Source organism: Salmo salar, chromosome ssa14 (assembly GCF_905237065.1).
Source record: "Salmo salar chromosome ssa14, Ssal_v3.1, whole genome shotgun sequence".
NCBI classification, from domain to species: Eukaryota; Metazoa; Chordata; class Actinopteri; order Salmoniformes; family Salmonidae; genus Salmo; species Salmo salar.
In genome coordinates, this window is record NC_059455.1 from 85,366,425 (window position 1) to 85,388,417 (window position 21,993).

The window sequence follows — 21,993 nt, forward strand, 5'->3', positions numbered from 1 at the left end:
TTCAGTCAGCTGAGGTTGGGTGGGTGTAAGCGGAGACAGCTGGGGTGGTTAGGCTCTACTTATTTATCTCCTAGTTAATTGAAGTGTGTGCTTTTTTTTAACCCCCCCCACACACACACACACAGCGGAAATTGCACTGTTGCTGTGGTAATTGGCCTGATAGTCAATTGTAATGGTGTTAAGTGAATCATCTAATCATCATTTCTTATCTGGATACCAGTTGGAGAAAGTGCCACACACACACACACACACACACACACACACACACACACACACACACACACACACACACACACAATTCTTCCTCTCCTGCTGCATCCATCACAAAACGCTGGACCGCCTTGGAGCTGTAAAAATAGACAAACAAAACGGTGTTCCTGGAAGGAGATGTGTCCTTATTCTGTTATTTATTCAGACAACGTGTTTCTTTGCTTTGTCACTCAGAACAGGTACAGATACAAGTAAAGGAACAGTCAACTAGACAAGGACATAAGAGGGCATTCGGTTTGTCATTGTAGGCTTAGCCTGACTCCACCATAAGATTAAAAATCCCATCACCGTTACCTTCATCTGTGTCCTCTGGAGTGCTGGGATTTTTTTGTAGGTGAAATTAAACTAGACACTGGGTAGCCCAACTCATCACAGCCACTTTTAGAGGTCAGTTGCTGTCTAAGCCCGCCACAGCATCAGCCCTGGTTGATTTATCAACCTCTCCACCCCCTGACTCCATTCTGATTGATTCATCAACTCCCCTGACTCCATTCTGATTGATTCATCAACTCCCCTGACTCCATTCTGATTGATTCATCAACTCCCCTGACTCCATTCTGATTGATTCCATTTGAAAATAATGGAACGAATGCTCTTGTTTTTTATTTATTTTCATACTGTCTGTGTTTTGAGCAGCTGGAGGACGTGCGCTCAGCTGTGGCCAATGGCTGAGAGACCGGACTAGTCTTTATGTGGTCATGCTTTTCTCTCCCTCTTCCCCTCTCATCATCATGTCTGACCCACATAGCTGGTTGGCATAGCTGTCGCACTGCTACAGCCTGCCCTACCCTGTCTCTTACCTCCCCCTGTTCCAGCCTCTGGCACTTTGTCTCATCATGTACAGTTAACCAGCATTAATCCAACGGACACACACACCACACCCAGCTATTAGTGTTTCCCTTTTCCCTCGTCGCCTGCCCATTCTTCCCAGGGAAGAAGAGAAAGGGAGGGAGATGGCTATGTAGACTCTCCAGCACTGCAGGCTCAGACAAGCAGGCCAATATTCACAGCAGAATTCCTGGCATGCCATAGTAACCTGGCGTGTCCCTTTTCTTGGAGCCAGACTCCGGCCTCACGTTACACAATGACGTGTGTGTGTGTGTGTGTGTGTGTGTGTGTGTGTGTGTGTGTGTGTGTGTGTGTGTGTGTGTGTGTGTGTGTGTGTGTGTGTGTGTGTGTGTGTGTGTATTTTGGTGTTTGAGTGCGGTGGGGAGTTGTTATTCGAGGGATTGGAATAGAGCTCTATTTAGGATACTCTGAGCTCCTGGAGTGACACACACACACACACACACACACACACACACACACACACACACACACACATCGGGCACTCAGGCCTGTCGTCAGACTTGGGGTCACTAATACCCCACACATGAGACTGGTCTCTGTTCCACTCTATTGGTGTAAACTTCCATGACCATAGAAGTGGAGTTTAGTTCGCTGTAATACCCCACACAGTGACGTGACGGACCAGGAGCTGTAATACCCCACACAGTGACGTGACGGACCAGGAGCTGTAATACCCCACACAGTGACGTGACGGACCAGGAGCTGTAATACCCCACACAGTGACGTGACGGACCAGGAGCTGTAATACCCCACACAGTGACGTGACGGACCAGGAGCTGTAATACCCCACACAGTGACGTGACGGACCAGGAGCTGTAATACCCCACACAGTGACGTGACGGACCAGGAGCTGTAATACCCCACACAGTGACGTGACGGACCAGGAGCTGTAATACCCCACACAGTGACGTGACGGACCAGGAGCTGTAATACCCCACACAGTGACGTGATGTGACGGACCAGGAGCTGTAATACCCCACACAGTGACGTGACGGACCAGGAGCTGTAGGCGACTAATGTGATTGATCCATTCAGCTTCATGCAGCGATCTGTCGTTAGGCACGTCAACACACAGGATTGATGGGCAGCTACAGAAATAGTATCGACCCGCGATATATTTATAATTCTATGTATTCTAATTGTAAGTTCCTAGAGCTCTGGCCAGTGCAGCCTTTGGGTGCCATTGTCACTCAACTTGTCGGTTTAGTTGGTTCCTGCGGTAGATCCTAGTTTAGTTGGTTCCTGCGGTAGATCCTAGTTTAGTTGGTTCCTGCGGTAGATCCTAGTTTAGTTGGTTCCTGCGGTAGATCCTAGTTTAGTTGGTTCCTGCGGTAGATCCTAGTTTAGTTGGTTCCTGCGGTAGATCCTAGTTTAGTTGGTTCCTGCGGTAGATCCTAGTTTAGTTGGTTCCTGCGGTAGATCCTAGTTTAGTTGGTTCCTGCGGTAGATCCTAGTTTAGTTGGTTCCTGCGGTAGATCCTAGTTTAGTTGGTTCCTGCGGTAGATCCTAGTTTAGTTGGTTCCTGCGGTAGATCCTAGTTTAGTTGGTTCCTGCGGTAGATCCTAGTTTAGTTGGTTCCTGCGGTACATGTTGTGTTTTTGTCTGATCCTCTCGCCTCTCCCCTGTACAGTGAGCATGTCTGCAGATTCGTTTGGCGCCGGGGGCAGCGATGCCCAACAGAACCTACAGTCCTTCTGGCCCCGCGTCATGGAAGAGATCAGGAACCTCACGGTGGTATGTCACGGCCTCCCTCTGATTGAACGCACGCGCGGACACACACACACATACGAAGGCACACACATCACACCTCACAAGTGGTTTCCACATGACCTGCCCCTAACACCCCTTGGCTCTGTTTCAGAAGGATTTCCGTGTGCAGGAGTTGCCTCTTGCCCGAATCAAGAAAATCATGAAGCTGGATGAAGATGTGAAGGTAGGAGGCAGGTCCTGCCTTCTGTGATTGCTCTATGAAGTCTTCATCAACACCCCACTCAGATAACAAAATATAGTATTTTGGAGCTGAGGTGTGGCTACACGGCTGGCTGAAAGGAACACAGCATCCATTAGCTCATTGTGTAGGAAACATTTTGACTTGGCACGTTATTTGCAATCTTACTACCTCCTATGTTGAGTCCCACGTCACATTCTATGTTGATATATACGAACTGATCCCATTAGACCATCATCAGCTTATCACCCTGCAGGGCTATTCCTGCTCTGCTCTGAGAGGACAGGCATGGGGAGTGTGTGTCCGTATCCGAGAGAGATAAGCAGTAGCAGCTTAAGTGTGAGGAGGAAGGTCAGCAGATCACTAACATACTGGACATCTAGCAGGAACCCTTCTGCTAGCCATGACCCAGAGTGTGACAGAGAGGGTGTGACGCTAGCCATGACCCAGAGTGTGACGCTAGCCGTGACCCAGAGTGTGACAGAGAGGGTGTGACGCTAGCCGTGACCCAGAGTGTGACAGAGAGGGTGTGACGCTAGCCATGACCCAGAGTGTGACGCTAGCCATGACCCAGAGTGTGACAGAGAGGGTGTTATGCTAGCCATGACCCAGAGTGTGACAGAGAGAGGTGTGACGCTAGCCATGACCCAGAGTGTGACGCTAGCCATGACCCAGAGTGTGACAGAGAGGGTGTGATGCTAGCCATGACCCAGAGTGTGACGCTAGCCATGACCCAGAGTGTGACAGAGAGGGTGTGATGCTAGCCATGACCCAGAGTGTGACGCTAGCCGTGACCCAGAGTGTGACAGAGGGGGGTGTGACCCAGAGTGTGACGGAGAGGGGTGTGACCCTAGCCGTGACAGAGAGGGGTGTGACGGAGAGGGGTGTGACGCTAGCCGTGACCCAGAGGGGTGTGACGCTAGCCGTGACCCAGAGGGGTGTGACGCTAGCCGTGACCCAGAGGGGTGTGACGCTAGCCGTGACCCAGAGGGGATGTGACGCTATCCGTGACCCAGAGGGGTGTGACGCTATCCGTGACGCTATCCGTGACCCAGAGGGGTGTGACGCTATCCGTGACCCAGAGGGGTGTGACGCTATCCGTGACGCTATCCGTGACCCAGAGGGGTGTGACGCTATCCGTGACCCAGAGGGGTGTGACGCTATCCGTGACCCAGAGGGGTGTGACGCTATCCGTGACCCAGAGGGGTGTGACGCTATCCGTGACCCAGAGGGGTGTGACGCTATCCGTGACCCAGAGGGGTGTGACGCTATCCGTGACCCAGAGGGGTGTGACGCTAGCCGTGAGACCCAGAGTGTGACAGAGGGGGGTGTGACGCTATCCATGACCCAGAGTGTGACCCAGAGGTGACGGAGAGGGGTGTGACCCAGAGGTGACAGAGAGGGTGTGACGCTAGCCGTGACCCAGAGAAGGAGTGTGACGCTATCCGTGACCCAGAGGGGTGTGACGCTAGCCGTGAGACCCAGAGTGTGACAGAGGGGGGTGTGACGCTAGCCATGACCCAGAGTGTGACCCAGAGTGTGACGGAGAGGGGTGTGACCCAGAGTGTGACGGAGAGGGTGTGACGCTAGCCGTGACCCAGAGTGTGACAGAGAGGAGTGTGACGCTAGCCGTGACCCAGAGTGTGACGCTAGCCGTGAGACCCAGAGTGTGACGCTAGCCGTGAGACCCAGAGTGTGACAGAGGGGGGTGTGACGCTAGCCGTGAGACCCAGAGTGTGACGCTAGCCATGACCCAGAGTGTGACAGAGAGGGTGTGACGCTAGCCATGACCCAGCAGCTCCTCAGCCTGCAGCCTGCCTCACCGACCACCTCCCGCCCAGGCCAACTTCTAAATGTCACTCCGTGGAAAGGTTTTCAAAAGGTTAGGTCTCTCCCCTTTAGCAGCAAGGGATACATGCGGTCTATCTATACAGATCTATACAACCCTATCTAGCTGTGTAGGTTACTGAGTGTGTGAGGTTGTAATGTGTGTTTTCTCTGTGTGTATCTGTTTCCTGTGTCTGTATGTGTGTGTTCCCCGTTTCCCCTTAGTTTTAACATGTCATCTCAATGTCTCCATAGATGATCAGTGCAGAGGCCCCAGTGCTGTTTGCCAAGGCAGCTCAGATCTTCATCACAGAGCTCACACTGAGGGCTTGGATCCACACTGAAGACAACAAGAGACGCACCCTACAGGTCAGTCACACCCTCCCTAGTGTGTATAGAGGTCACACACACATTCACACAGACAGCACATGCAGACTGCTGGCACAAGTTCACGTGTAAAGACCTCACGCATGCAGACTGCTGGCCCAAGTTCACGTGTAAAGACCTCACGCATGTAGTCTACTGGCCCAAGTTCACGTGTAAAGACCTCACGCATGTAGTCTACTGGCCCAAGTTCACGTGTAAAGACCTCACGCATGCAGACTGCTGGCCCAAGTTCACGTGTAAAGACCTCCGCATGTAGTCTACTGGCCCAAGTTCACGTGTAAAGACCTCACGCATGTAGTCTACTGGCCCAAGTTCACGTGTAAAGACCTCACGCATGCAGACTGCTGGCCCAAGTTCACGTGTAAAGACCTCACGCATGTAGTCTACTGGCCCAAGTTCACGTGTAAAGACCTCACGCATGTAGTCTACTGGCCCAAGTTCACGTGTAAAGACCTCACGCATGTAGTCTACTGGCCCAAGTTCACGTGTAAAGACCTCACGCATGTAGTCTACTGGCCCAAGTTCACGTGTAAAGACCTCACGCATGCAGACTGCTGGCCCAAGTTCACGTGTAAAGACCTCACGCAGTGTACTGGTCCCAGTGTGTGTGTGTGTGTGTGTGTGTATAGAGGCCCCACACGGCCATCCCCTGAGGACCTGCTCTGTTAAATTCCTTCTCTCTCCGCGTCGACTGTGAAAGCAGAGCTCGGCTCCCGTGACCCACTTTTACTTCGAATGCCATTTTGCCTGCTCTCTGATCCCAGAGCCAGGGGAATTACATGGATCCTGGAGTGATGAAAGGGATGGCGAGAGTGGGAAAGAGGGAGAGCCAAAGTGAGAGAATGAGTTGGGGTGTGCAAGAGAGAGGGAGGAGAGACACAAAGTGAAAGATTGTGAGAGAGTGTGTGGGAGAGAAGAGAGAGAAAAGAGAGTGTTGATCAGAGTGGTTTGGAAAGCCAGGGCCAGTCACACCTGGGTGTTAGAGGGTAGACCAGCCAGTCAGCCACACACTGAAACAACTTCTTTCATCTCCATCTATTCACATACCTGTGTGTGTGTGTGGGATACTGCTTTGCACAATATCTTGGCAAATTCTGTCCTTCAACATGGCTTCATAACACTGGGGCTGAATTACAGTCAAATCGCACTCCTATAAATTCAGAGTGAAAACGTCATTCGGTTGAGCTTTGTTAACCTTGAAATAGAATGCCAATTTGGCATGTTAATTCCATTTCTACAACACTGATGGTGATACGTCTGGCGTATGCTCCTAGTCTGTGTGTGTTAATAAGACAGCTCTGCTTTCAATCACACTCTCTCTCTCACACACACACTCCGGCTCTCGCCAGAGTTCCATTGTGCTAACAGCACGCCGATTAGGGTCACCATGGTGACACTCATCAATATAACAACTGTGGATGTGACCCGGTGTTACCAGATATTAATCACAGCACTATAAATAGACTGATGGGGGGTACTTAATATCCAATGGAAAATCACACACACACACTCTAGAAGGGTGAGCCCAGTAGGACAGTGATGCTAAGAATAAGTCACAACACCCAATGTTGTTCATCTGGTGTTTCTTACAGTGGGCCCATTCCTGCTGTTTTTTACATGGTGAATGTTCAGGCTGGGACCTCAAAATACGATATTGTTACGATACTTAGTTGCTTCTCACTAGTTAAAAAGAAGATATAGGATGAAAATACAGGAAGTTTTGGTGCAGGTACAGCCGACTAGTGCTAGCTAACGCTACCTAGCAAAAAGAATATTGAAAAAAAATTATTACAAAAATACAAATAAAAAAATATATAATTTTTACTAATCAATACTTGGAGTCAAAGTATCGATATATTGTCCAAAATAGTATTGCGATATGTAACTTTCACTAGTGAACGTTGTGTGTGTGATTGAAGTAGGCTTTTACAGTTCCACTGTGAGCGAGCTGCTTTTAGTATTGTTTACAAAGCTGCAGAATGTTCGGGTTTGACCTAGTTTATATAATCTTCTGTCTTTTCTTCAATCGTTTTCAAAAAGACTATATTTGGAGAGAGCAGCAGAAGCAGAAAGCCAGTTTTATATTTAGTCTAGTTTCTGCACATACTGAATAAGGAGCCTAATGTTCACCCTCAACTCTTATCCTGTGTTTCAGAGGAACGACATTGCCATGGCGATAACAAAGTTCGACCAGTTTGACTTCCTCATCGACATCGTGCCCCGGGATGAGCTCAAGCCCCCTAAACGACAGGTAGTGTGTGAGAGTCCATCTGCATTTCATTTCAGGACCCCGGCAGGGTGTAGTACCACTCCTGGCAGCCTGGAGGCGCTGTAAACATCCTTGACTGGAAGCTGGTGTTCGGTCAGCGAGGGCTTTCAGTCGGATGTTTGCAGCGTCTGGCTGACCCTTACCTCCAACATCCCACAACAGTACCACCAATACCCCATAGCTTGTAATCACAATCAACATAATCACCACTGTGTTAACTGATGCCCTCTGCCACCTTACAGTTTGATGGTGGTACATGTTTTAGACTAGGCAGTGGCTCCCAAGCATTTCTAAGTTGTGACCTACCTAAAATGATGGTATTCTATCAGTAGATCCATAAATCAATATAGTTGACCAGATCTGTGGCCAGGGGTGTAAACATCCTACACTCTCAGCTGTGACATCATCGAGCTGGGAGAGGGGTGTTTACACTTCTGGTGACGGGCGAATCGGCAACCTCCTACGCTACCCCATGGAAGATCAACCAACCAGTAGCTTTTAGGGAACTGTTACCCTGTACCTTGCCCATGGCATTGCTCTAACTGATTTTGGGCTGTATATTATGATAACTAGGCACAAAGAGGGTACAGGCTTGTTAATGGTTGATCATGTCCAATGTGTCACTAAATTAGATTTCCTTTCACACTTTATGATTTTAGAACATTCTCAATAATGTATCAAGGCCTTGTTTTTTTATGAATGGAAATGATCCCTTTCAGTCTGAAGTGTTCTTGTGAAAAATGTTGTTGATCGTCACAGTGATAATGGCTTAACTAATGCATTTACTTTCTGTTCCTATTATTTTTATTTCTTATTGTTGAGAAGGAAGCTGCTAGTAAGTGTTTAGTTGGACGATGTATACCATGTGTATCCCGTACATAAGATTAATAAAACGTGAAAGTAATGGATCCTCTGGGAATGTCCCAAATGGCACCCTATACCCTATAAAGTGCACTTGTTTTGACCAGGGCCTGTAGGGCAGACCCATAGGGCCCTGTTCAGAAGCAGTGCCCTACCTAGGTATTATGGTGCCATTTGGGACATGACCTCCATTCAGAATCACATTACTCATCCATCCAGAGCTTATTAGTTATTTATCGGGCCTCTCGCTTATTGTATTACGCTGGCAAAATAATTAATTAAGATGTAATGGACTGATATGCTTCTCTTTCTGCCCTTCACTCTGTTATCCTCCTCTCTCTCTGTCTTCCATTCTCACCCTCTCCCCCTGTCTCTCTCTCTTCCTGTGTGTGTGTACAGGAGGAGGTGCGTCAGTCAGTGGCCCCAGCAGAGCCGGTTCAGTACTACTTCACCCTGGCTCAGCAGCCAGGCCAGGTCCAGGTGCAGGGTCAGCAGCAGGGCCAGCAGCAGGGCCAGCAGGCCACAGGACAACAGACTACCACCATCCAGCCTGGACAGATCATTATCGCACAGCCACAGCAAGGACAGGTACGCTGGAGAATAGACACACACACACACTCGTACGCGCTGCACACACAACGCACCACACAGACCGCAAATAACCAGTAAGGTACCGCCATACAGCGTAGGCAAAGGCATATTATAAACTGGGTGGTTACAGCCCTGAATGCTGATTGGCTGACAACCTTGGTATATCAGAACTTATACCACGGGCATGACGAAACATGTATTTTTACTGTTCTAATTACGTTGGTAACCAGTTGATAATAGCAGTAAAGGTACGGGCTGTATCCAGGCACTCCACGTTGTCATGCTTAATATACCACACCCCCTTGGGCCTTGTTGCTTAAGTATAACACACCACACAGCCTGGCCGAACACAAGCTCTCCTAACACACCCAGTCAACAACCCTGTGAAGTCCTGTGTGAATGGGGGAATAACAGCACTAACACTGGATTTTATTGATATTATCGTTGACAAGCACAGCCGATCCCCACTCTGGCTTCAACTCTTTCCCACCAGCAGGGATGATTGACCCGTACACACCCAACACACACACACTCCCAGCTTTACAAGCAGTGGTCCAGAGCCATTTGATCTGCACACTTCAGTCACTCCCCTCTCCACTGGAGGTCCCTAACACATTAAACAGTAACACACTAGGGCTGCATCTGGTCAAAAGTAGTGCACTATGTAGGGAATAGGGTGCAGCCCTGGTCAAAAGTAGTGCACTATGTAGGGAATAGGGTGCCCTTTGAGACGCAGCCCTAGTGTGTTACTGTTTAATGTGTTAGGGACCTCCAGTGGAGAGGGGAGTGACTGAAGTGTGCAGATCAAATGGCTCTGGACCACTGCTTGTATAGCTGGGAGTCCCTGTGAGACTGCTCTCCACCCCTCCACTGTACTTCTCTCTGAAGAGGAGGAACCCCCACCACCCCATCCCTAGTCTTTCTTCTCTGGTCCCCACCACCCCATCCCTAGTCTGTCTTCTCTGGTCCCCACCACCCCATCCCTAGTCTGTCTTCTCTGGTCCCCACCACCCCATCCCTAGTCTCTTCTCTGGTCCCCACCACCCCATCCCTAGTCTGTCTTCTCTGGTCCCCACCACCCCATCCCTAGTCTGTCTTCTCTGGTCCCCACCACCCCATCCCTAGTCTGTCTTCTCTGGTCCCCACCACCCCATCCCTAGTCTGTCTTCTCTGGTCCCCACCACCCCATCCCTAGTCTGTCTTCTCTGGTCCCCACCACCCCATCCCTAGTCTGTCTTCTCTGGTCCCCACCACCCCATCCCTAGTCTGTCTTCTCTGGTCCCCACCACCCCATCCCTAGTCTGTCTTCTCTGGTCCCCACCACCCCATCCCTAGTCTGTCTTCTCTGGTCCCCACCACCCCATCCCTAGTCTGTCTTCTCTGGTCCCCACCACCCCATCCCTAGTCTGTCTTCTCTGGTCCCCACCACCCCATCCCTAGTCTGTCTTCTCTGGTCCCCACCACCCCATCCCTAGTCTGTCTTCTCTGGTCCCCACCACCCCATCCCTAGTCTGTCTTCTCTGGTCCCCACCACCCCATCCCTAGTCTGTCTTCTCTGGTCCCCACCACCCCATCCCTAGTCTGTCTTCTCTGGTCCCCACCACCCCATCCCTAGTCTGTCTTCTCTGGTCCCCACCACCCCATCCCTAGTCTGTCTTCTCTGGTCCCCACCACCCCATCCCTAGTCTGTCTTCTCTGGTCCCCACCACCCCATCCCTAGTCTGTCTTCTCTGGTCCCCACCACCCCATCCCTAGTCTGTCTTCTCTGGTCCCCACCACCCCATCCCTAGTCTGTCTTCTCTGGTCCCCACCACCCCATCCCTAGTCTGTCTTCTCTGGTCCCCACCACCCCATCCCTAGTCTGTCTTCTCTGGTCCCCACCACCCCATCCCTAGTCTGTCTTCTCTGGTCCCCACCACCCCATCCCTAGTCTGTCTTCTCTGGTCCCCACCACCCCATCCCTAGTCTGTCTTCTCTGGTCCCCACCACCCCATCCCTAGTCTGTCTTCTCTGGTCCCCACCACCCCATCCCTAGTCTGTCTTCTCTGGTCCCCACCACCCCATCCCTAGTCTGTCTTCTCTGGTCCCCACCACCCCATCCCTAGTCTGTCTTCTCTGGTCCCCACCACCCCATCCCTAGTCTGTCTTCTCTGGTCCCCACCACCCCATCCCTAGTCTGTCTTCTCTGGTCCCCACCACCCCATCCCTAGTCTGTCTTCTCTGGTCCCCACCACCCCATCCCTAGTCTGTCTTCTCTGGTCCCCACCACCCCATCCCTAGTCTGTCTTCTCTGGTCCCCACCACCCCATCCCTAGTCTGTCTTCTCTGGTCCCCACCACCCCATCCCTAGTCTGTCTTCTCTGGTCCCCACCACCCCATCCCTAGTCTGTCTTCTTTATCTTTTCTCTTTTTTGTTCTCTCTCGCTTTTTTTTTTAATGCATTTTATTTTTCTCCCCCCATGCTGCCTTAAGTTCATTGAGCTGTCGCAGTTCCACAGTCGGGCCAGAACTGTTGCTACTGTTAATATCTGCTGCTGTTAATGTTACTGTTACTGCTACTACTGTTGTTGCTGCAGTCCACTTAGTCGCAGAGCAGGGAAGGTCACCAAATGACTGGCACCTTAGAAGAGTTGACTAGTCCAGGGTGCATCACTATTGGATAACAGTCAAGAGGCCAGGGGGTTGGAGGGATCAGAAGAATAGGCGGATAAAGCGTCATTTTTAAAAGCGAGAGTTATCTGGAGATTGAGAACGAGGGAGAAGGGTGAAGAGAGAGAGATCCTAAATCGTGTTTGTCTCCAGACTTGACTGCAAAGAGCTTTGTGTCACTAGTCGTCACTGTTGCACCAGTTCTGTCACATGCCCTCTCAGGTCACAAAGTCCCTAATGGACTGATCTGTTAGGAAACCAAACCTCCATTTCCTACTGTAGGATACATCTCTATATTAATATAACTACCATTTCCTACTGTAGGATACATCTTGATATTAGTATAACTACCATTTCCTACTGTAGGGTACATCTTGATATTAGTATAACTACCATTTCCTACTGTAGGGTACATCTTGATATTAATATAACTACCATTTCCTACTGTAGGGTACATCTTGATATTAGTATAACTACCATTTCCTACTGTAGGATACATCTTGATATTAGTATAACTTCCATTTCCTACTGTAGGATACATCTTGATATTTGTATAACTACCATTTCCTACTGTAGTATACATCTTGATATTAGTATAACTACCATTTCCTACTGTAGGATACATCTTGATATTAGTATAACTACCATTTCCTACTGTAGGATACATCTTGATATTAGTATAACTACCATTTCCTACTGTAGGGTACATCTTGATATTAGTATAACTACCATTTCCTACTGTAGTATACATCTTGATATTAGTATAATTACCATTTCCTACTGTAGGGTACATCTTGATATTAGTATAACTACCATTTCCTACTGTAGGATACATCTTGATATTAGTATAACTACCATTTCCTACTGTAGGGTACATCTTGATATTAGTATAACTACCATTTCCTACTGTAGTATACATCTTGATATTAGTATAACTACCATTTCCTACTGTAGGATACATCTTGATATTAGTATAACTACCATTTCCTACTGTAGGGTACATCTTGATATTAATATAACTACCATTTCCTACTGTAGGGTACATCTTGATATTAATATAACTACCATTTCCTACTGTAGGATACATCTTGATATTAGGATAACTACCATTTCCTACTGTAGTATACATCTTGATATTAGTATAACTACCATTTCCTACTGTAGGATACATCTCTATATTAATATAACTACCATTTCCTACTGTAGGATACATCTTGATATTAGTATAACTACCATTTCCTACTGTAGTATACATCTTGATATTAATATAACTACCATTTCCTACTGTAGGATACATCTTGATATTAGTATAACTACCATTTCCTACTGTAGTATACATCTTGATATTAGTATAATTACCATTTCCTACTGTAGGGTACATCTTGATATTAGTATAACTACCATTTCCTACTGTAGGGTACATTTATATTAATATAACTACCATTTCCTACTGTAGGGTACATCTTATTAATATAACTACCATTTCCTACTGTAGGATACATCTTGATATTTGTATAACTACCATTTCCTACTGTAGGATACATCTTGATATTAATATAACTACCATTTCCTACTGTAGGATACATCTTGATATTAATATAACTACCATTTCCTACTGTAGGATACATCTTGATATTAGTATAACTACCATTTCCTACTGTAGGATACATCTTGATATTAGTATAACTACCATTTCCTACTGTAGGATACATCTTGATATATGTATAACTACCATTTCCTACTGTAGGATACATCTTGATATATGTATAACTACCATTTCCTACTGTAGGATACATCTTGATATTAGTATAACTACCATTTCCTACTGTAGGATACATCTTGATATATGTATAACTACCATTTCCTACTGTAGGATACATCTTGATATTAGTATAACTACCATTTCCTACTGTAGGATACATATTAATATAACTACAATTTCCTACTGTAGGATACATTAATTAATATAACTACAATTTCCTACTGTAGGGTACATCTTGATATTAGTATAACTACCATTTCCTACTGTAGGATACATCTTGATATTAGTATAACTACCATTTCCTACTGTAGGATACATCTTGATATTAGTATAACTACCATTTCCTACTGTAGTATACATATTAATATAACTACCATTTCCTACTGTAGGGTACATCTTGATATTAGTATAACTACCATTTCCTACTGTAGTATACATCTCTATATTAATATAACTACCATTTCCTACTGTAGGGTACATCTTGATATTAATATAACTACCATTTCCTACTGTAGGATACATCTTGATATTAGTATAACTACCATTTCCTACTGTAGGATACATCTTGATATATGTATAACTACCATTTCCTACTGTAGGGTACATCTTGATATTAGTATAACTACCATTTCCTACTGTAGGATACATCTTAATATATTATACTACAATTTCCTACTGTAGGGTACATCTTGATATTAGTATAACTACAATTTCCTACTGTAGGATACATCTTGATATTAGTATAACTACCATTTCCTACTGTAGGGTACATCTTGATATTAGTATAACTACCATTTCCTACTGTAGGATACATATTAATATAACTACCATTTCCTACTGTAGGATACATCTTGATATTAGTATAACTACCATTTCCTACTGTAGGGTACATCTTGATATTAGTATAACTACCATTTCCTACTGTAGGGTACATCTTGATATTAGTATAACTACCATTTCCTACTGTAGGGTACATCTTGATATTAATATAACTACCATTTCCTACTGTAGGATACATCTTGATATTAGTATAACTTCCATTTCCTACTGTAGGATACATCTTGATATTTGTATAACTACCATTTCCTACTGTAGGATACATCTTGATATTAGTATAACTACCATTTCCTACTGTAGGATACATATTAATATAACTACAATTTCCTACTGTAGGATACATCTTGATATTAGTATAACTACCATTTCCTACTGTAGGATACATCTTGATATTAGTATAACTACCATTTCCTACTGTAGGATACATCTTGATATTAGTATAACTACCATTTCCTACTGTAGGATACATCTTGATATTAGTATAACTACCATTTCCTACTATAGAATACATCTTGATATTAGTATAACTACCATTTCCTACTGTAGGATACATCTTGATATTAGTATAACTACCATTTCCTACTGTAGGATACATCTTGATATTAGTATAACTACCATTTCCTACTGTAGGGTACATCTTGATATTAGTATAACTACCATTTCCTACTGTAGGGTACATCTTGATATTAGTATAACTACCATTTCCTACTGTAGGATACATCTTGATATATGTATAACTACCATTTCCTACTGTAGGATACATCTTGATATTAGTATAACTACCATTTCCTACTGTAGGATACATATTAATATAACTACAATTTCCTACTGTAGGGTACATCTTGATATTAGTATAACTACCATTTCCTACTGTAGGATACATCTTGATATATGTATAACTACCATTTCCTACTGTAGGATACATCTTGATATTAGTATAACTACCATTTCCTACTGTAGAATACATATTAATATAACTACCATTTCCTACTGTAGGATACATCTTGATATTAGTATAACTACCATTTCCTACTGTAGGGTACATCTTGATATTAGTATAACTACCATTTCCTACTGTAGGATACATCTTGATATTAGTATAACTACCATTTCCTACTGTAGGGTACATCTTGATATTAATATAACTACCATTTCCTACTGTAGGATACATCTTGATATTAGTATAACTACCATTTCCTACTGTAGGATACATCTTGATATATGTATAACTACCATTTCCTACTGTAGGATACATCTTGATATTAGTATAACTACCATTTCCTACTGTAGGATACATCTTGATATTAGTATAACTACCATTTCCTACTGTAGGATACATCTTGATATTAGGATAACTACCATTTCCTACTGTAGGATACATCTTGATATTAGTATAACTACCATTTCCTACTGTAGGATACATCTCTATATTAATATAACTACCATTTCCTACTGTAGGATACATCTTGATATTAATATAACTACCATTTCCTACTGTAGGATACATCTTGATATTAGTATAACTACCATTTCCTACTGTAGGATACATCTTGATATTAGTATAACTACCATTTCCTACTGTAGGATACATCTTGATATTAGTATAACTACCATTTCCTACTGTAGGATACATCTTGATATAACTACCATTTCCTACTTTAGGATACATCTTGATATTCATTAACTTCACTATACCTGGATTTCACAGCTGCTATTCCTTCATTAATTCTGCACATCACTTCTGCTCTATGCAGCATTTCATTGTGCTCACATGCTCATTGTTGTGTGTGATCTGACGACACCTGTCTACTGTATGTGTGTGTGTGTTCCTGTGCGCTCTGCATGTGCTCGTAGTCATCTTTGTAAAGCTTCCTCTCTCTCTCCTCCCTCCTCCCTCCCCTCTTCAGGTGCTGCAGGGGGCCACAATGCAACAGTTACAGCAGGTGCAGGTAGCCCAGTCACAGGGCACACCCATCACGGTAAACACCGCTCCTCAGCCCCCTGTCCCCATCTGAAACCCCCTCCCAGCCCAGCACACCTCAGTGTAGGGTGAAGTTGCCCCTGGACGCTGATCGATTTTGCATTTCCCCCACTAAATGGTTAGCATTGGGGGAGGGAAAGCTGATCCTAGATCTGATCCTAGTGGAAATTTCACCCCGGAGGGCACCCCTCCACATTGAATCAGGAAGATCAGGAGGAAGCTTGTGTTTGGCTGCATCACTAGTTCACTGAGTTTACCCCCCCCCCTCCCCCTCCCCCCCTTGCCCCGAAAGCGCTGCTGTCTCTCAGCAGCAGCCGGCTCATTAAAACCACCGTTAGATTTTTTATTGTTGCATATTAGGGACGTTAGTCAGATCCAATCAGCTATTCCTGGAGAGACTGGGTTGCCTGACACTACCATATCATCGTCTGTCAGCTTGTAGGATGAGAGGGGGTTTTCAAGCCTGCCTTGTCATCTCTCTCTGTGGTCCCACTCTAACTGTAATCTACTTATTAGGCCCAGGTTTTCCAGCCTAATGTCAATCATTACATGGTCACAGTCACCACAATCTCACCAGTTGTTTAAGAATGAACATTCTCCCTCTCCCACCCCCACCACCAGAGTGCTCCAATGACCATGCAGGTTGGGGACCAGCAGGTCCAGATAGTACAGGCGTCGTCCCAGGGCCAGACCCAGACGGTGCAGTCAGGACAGACCATGCAGGTCATGCAGCAGATCCTTACCAACTCCGCCGAGATCCAGCAGATACCAGTAAGAGGGAGGGAGGGAGGGAGATTCTCTCCTTGAGTGACCTAACTGGAAAGTGTAATCATTTCAAATTTTCTAATGAAATAAATACAACACATTTTCTTAAGTTAAATGTTGGCGATCAATCTCCAAACACACTGTAGATTGCTGGTTGAACCTTTTTCTCCCCAATTTTGACACTAACTAATTAGCTCAACGATCACAATGACATTTGTGTTGTGTTTCTATGACCTCCCCTGCCTAAAGTGGGTGTTTGTCTCCCCCGTGTGGTGGCTGTGTGCAGGTGCAGCTGAACACTGGCCAGTTGCAGTACATCCGGCTGGCACAGCCCGTCTCTGGCACACAGGTGGTTCAGGGACAGATCCAGACGCTGGGTAACACTCAGCAGGTACAGGTACTGAACAAGAACCTTTTCAATCTATAGTATCACATCATATATGTGTGGACACTTCATCTCTATAATGTAGTCTCTGGTCTGGTATCACTATACTAGTTTATAAAATAACATTAACGTCATTAATGTAGTAACCGATACAAATATTATACGATTGTGTATTTCTATATTGTTTCATGAATTGACTTCTATATTGTCCATTGCCTTCAGTTGCATTTGAACAGAGGTGTAGGTTTTAATAGTGGCTGTGGGAACCACTGTGAATGACTGACTCCTCTCTCTCTGGTTTGTTCTCAGATTACACAAACGGAGCAAGGCCAGCAGCAATTCAACCAGTTTACCGACGGACAGGTAAGACGAACATCTCTCACTCCTGTCACACACATGCACACACCCTCCTCTCTCTCACCCTTTCCCTCTATGTCCTTACAGCAGTTGTATCAGATTCAGCAGGTGACGATGCCGGCGGGACAGGACCTGAGCCAGCCAATGTTCATCCAGTCCACCAACCAGACGGCCGACGGACAGGTCACCACGCAGGTCAGCGGAGACTGAGGCTCCGGAAGCATCCGCCTGACCACCAGACCACCCAACCATTGATCCCACCACCTGCTACCATCCATAAGGGCAACTGGCTCAAACAGCCAAGGGACCTCTTAGGATATGTCCCAAATGGCACCCTATTACCTACACACTATATAGGGTGCAATTTGGGATGTGCCCTCACGCTCATTCAATACACTGGTATGTGACATGATAATTACAAGGGACTCTCTGACAACAACAGTTCTATATTCAGTACACTGGGTCAGATACCAAAGGGACTGCCCGATAACTCTCTCTCATTCCCATGTCATATCATCTCTCTCTGCCTCCGTTAGTTCCTCCTGGCACCCACACTCACCTGATACGTTCCCCAGAAAGGCCTCACCTAATGCCCATTCACGACAGCCACACACAGGGTATCCAAATGCTGAATCCTCCAGGACCCAACTTTCCTCCTTTTTAGTGACCAACTCTCTGTTCTTCATCGGTGTCTGTCAACCCTTGCTGTATAATCTGTATGTCTTCTCTCTCTCTGTGAAGTACACCGTATAGAGGTGTCTTATGTTCTGTCTGCATCCCAAATGGCACTGTTCCCTATATAATGTACTCTTTTTGACCACGGCCTATATGGCCCTGATCAAAAGTAGTTCACTATATAGGGAATAGTGCAATTTGGGATGAATCCTATGGAAGGCTTGGTCCTTGTTTGGTCTACAAGAGAATATGAATCATGCCCTTTTGTTGTAATGTCTTAATGTGTAGACTTTAAAAGAAAAAACTATAAAGCCATACTTTAAGCTAGCGCACAATAATACATTGTAAATTGTATGTAAGACTCACACCAGCCGTGATGGGTCAATTCATAGTTTGTTGTTAGTTCCTCTTCGTTTTGTTCACATTGACACGACATGCCATCAATGAAAGGGCTTCTAACTGTATAATGGAGTTTGTATTTAGTGTGTATGACCCGTGTGTGTGCGTGCGTGTCCGTCCAATATTGTGCAGTATCTCTTCCCCATGTTCTAGTGATCATACCTCTTCAGTGGCCCTTCCATCTCTCTTTCCTCTTCCCCCTCTCATCTCTTCATGAATCACCACACTGATCACTATCATTCTTAGAGCAGGGAGTGGTTAGGCCTTTCTCTGCCTTATATGCAGTCTCTCTCCCCTATCCAGAGAGGTTTTTGGTTCTCCTTCCTTGCTCTTAGAGAAAGCCTAATGTAAAAAAAAACATGACTTCACTGGAGCAAAGACCCCTTTTATAGTCTTTTCTTAATAGCGGTTGTACAAGGTTTCTTTTGAAATGACCATCCCTTCCTTTTCCTTCCCTTTGTTATTTAGTAATGATCATTATCATAGCTGTTCTTCTTGTTGTTTTGCATGTAGTTTCAACTGCCAGCATGATATGCAATGGATAGGTACACATTTTATTTTTGATCTTTTTTGTAAGCAAACTTTGGGTTTGTGAGGAAAAAAATAATAACTAAATAAAAAAATAATACATGCAATCTTTAACAGAAAAGTTAAGTTTTTGTTGCAAATGTGCATTTGTGTTAGAGGTGATTGAAATCTATTCATAGCCTATTGGTAACTACCATATAGTACAACATAACCCACGTTTCCATCCACAGGTTTTAATGCGAGTAATACCATACAGACAAAAACCAAGACCGCTGTGATGGAAACAGGGCGTTTCGCTACAATTTTATAAATGCAGACAGAATGTATTAGTTTAACATGATGGGATCTTTTTGTGTCGGTAAAATTCATTATGTGACAAATGGCGGTGGAAACGCCTTTATGCACAAATATTGATATAATAACCATCATAACGAAGTAAACTTGGAATGTTGGGTGGTCTCCCACTAAGACTCAGGAAACGATGTCGTTTATTAGGCTACAGATGAAATAATTACACCTCATGTCCACCAGATGGATCAAACTCTGCGTTCCGGCGGAAGTAATTCATTGTCAATGGAACAGGTTCGGTGTACCGTATGCATTAAATATTTAATGCTTTTCCGTTCGGTGGTACAAACGGAAGTACACTCCAACTAGCTAGTTGAAAAGCAAAGCACATGTATGTGTAATACCTAAAATGCGAGCAAAACATACGGAAAAACAAAACATGCATCTGGCGTTATGCACTTCACAGGGTGGTGAAAGTGCACAGTGATGAGTTTGATGTGCCTTTCCAATAAATTTCGAGGGTTATTCTGGTGACATGATGATCGATGGTTGACTGCCGTTGGACAAATACAAATATTCTTGCTCTGTAGAGTCGAAAATGCAATGGAAACGCTTTGAACATTAGATTTTTATTTTGTACATGAAAACAAAAGCGAAAAAGTACAGTGTGTGCCCTACATCATCACGCACTAATTTCGTTTCTGCAACAAGTCAGTTTGGTGTGAACACCACTGGTGGGAAAATGCGCATATTTTCTAAATGCTGATTTTAGAATATTTGCATGAAAATCAGGCTCCATTTGGATGGAAAACTAGCTATAGTTATCCTTTAGTGAAGCAATTTATCAGTCGGTATAGGTTAGACTTGATGGTGATAAATGATGTACAAGTTGTTGAGTAGGAATTTCTTGTCAAATATCACTTCAAGATATGGGTCTATGCACTCTACAACTGTCTGAATAAAAACGATCACTCTATGGCCTCCAACATCGACAGACAAACCATCCTGAAACCCACAATGGAAATGGAAATGAGGGCGCCCACGAAACACCTGGAGGCGGGAGCTTGAAGCAGATGCCAAAAGATCCGGGATGTGATGGAACGAGATTGAGAAGACAGCCCAGAAGAGTGCGATGGAGAAGAGTCGTAGATGGCCTATGGCCTGGGGAGTGACGTACCTAAGAACGTAAGCACTATGGCCACAAGGGGGCGACTGTGTGTTAATGTATCCATACAATGTCCACCCCTAGAGGACCATACTTCAACAGCAGAGCAATATACGTACTGTAGGTCCAAGTGGTTTTTTTTTCTTCTCACTTCTCTACTTCTGGAAAGGGCTGTTCGTTGTGAAAGGGCAAGCGGGTAACAATGGAATCACGAGGTAGTTGGCTGGAGACGGCTCAGCACTTTGGAGATCAGACCTCATTCCTTATCCGACCTAATATTTAAAAGGAAAATAGGTAATTAGGCTGGGACAGAAATATAGCGAGTGATGCCTCACCTAACTCGAGAAATTGGTCAACAACAATTAATGTTTAAATATCTCTCATTTCCCAATAAGAATGATTTATTATTACTTGGGCCCTGTCTATAATGTATGAGTAGGGCCAGGAGTTATTCCTGTCTGCAAGACTGACCGTGGAAAATCTCCTGGTTCTACTTATTGCTAACCTCCCCATGCGGCCCAGTGAGTCTAACATCTACCTAATGAGAAGATCAGCCCTACCTTCATCTTTGAGCGCTGTCCACATTTAAAACCCGTCTGTCTGATAATAGTGCTGAGGGTTTGAGTGCTGGAAACCGTTTCTGTTATGTAACAGGTAAACAGTGATGCTATTCTGGTCCATAAGCCTACTGGTAGATTGGGACCCATTCCCGTTCTAATCGACTTAAATCACTGAACAATAACTGCATTAATGAATAGACTCATGCTCGCCTCCGTCTAATAAGGGGCAATGAGGATTGGGAGAAATTTTTGTAGCTTAAGTGGAGCGTGAATAGGATTGTCCAACGGCCCCATCCGCTTAGATCAAGGGAACTCTGGAGAGATGAATTATGACCGACTGCTCTGGCTACACGTTGGGGTAGGTCCCAAGTGGCACTCTATTCCCTATATAGTGCGCTACTTTTGACCAGAGCCCTATGGGAATAGGGAGCCATTTGGGACGCACATTGGGACCTTGTGATGCGGCCACCACACCAGCTCGTCCCACCAAGTTAACCACACCAGACCTTATTAAGACGAGTTGACTTTGAGTTAGATGGATTCTGGTCCATCTTGACCATGTGTTTGATGATCTTTATCTTTGAGGTGTGGGAGATTTTGTCATTCTGTGGTTATTCAGGCATCACAGTTACAAGGCAGA

The 21,993-nt window shown here is 45.2% G+C and overlaps 1 protein-coding gene across 13 annotated transcripts in view; it reads left to right on the forward strand.

Annotated features, from left to right (window-relative positions):
• nfyc (nuclear transcription factor Y subunit gamma) overlaps nucleotides 1–19,447 on the forward strand; it is a 41,547-nt gene extending 22,100 nt beyond the window's left edge. For 3 of the 13 annotated variants that reach the window (XM_014142800.2, XM_045693596.1, XM_014142802.2), the window contains exons 2-11: nucleotides 2,750–2,853; nucleotides 2,981–3,052; nucleotides 5,150–5,263; nucleotides 7,437–7,532; nucleotides 8,811–8,999; nucleotides 16,158–16,229; nucleotides 16,853–17,002; nucleotides 17,283–17,393; nucleotides 17,691–17,744; nucleotides 17,826–19,447. In XM_014142800.2, the coding sequence (XP_013998275.1) occupies nucleotides 2,750–2,853; nucleotides 2,981–3,052; nucleotides 5,150–5,263; nucleotides 7,437–7,532; nucleotides 8,811–8,999; nucleotides 16,158–16,229; nucleotides 16,853–17,002; nucleotides 17,283–17,393; nucleotides 17,691–17,744; nucleotides 17,826–17,948 (1,085 nt within the window). In that variant the 3' untranslated portion in view covers nucleotides 17,949–19,447. 13 annotated transcript variants of the gene reach the window in all.
• The last annotated feature ends 2,546 nt before the right edge of the window (nucleotides 19,448–21,993 follow it).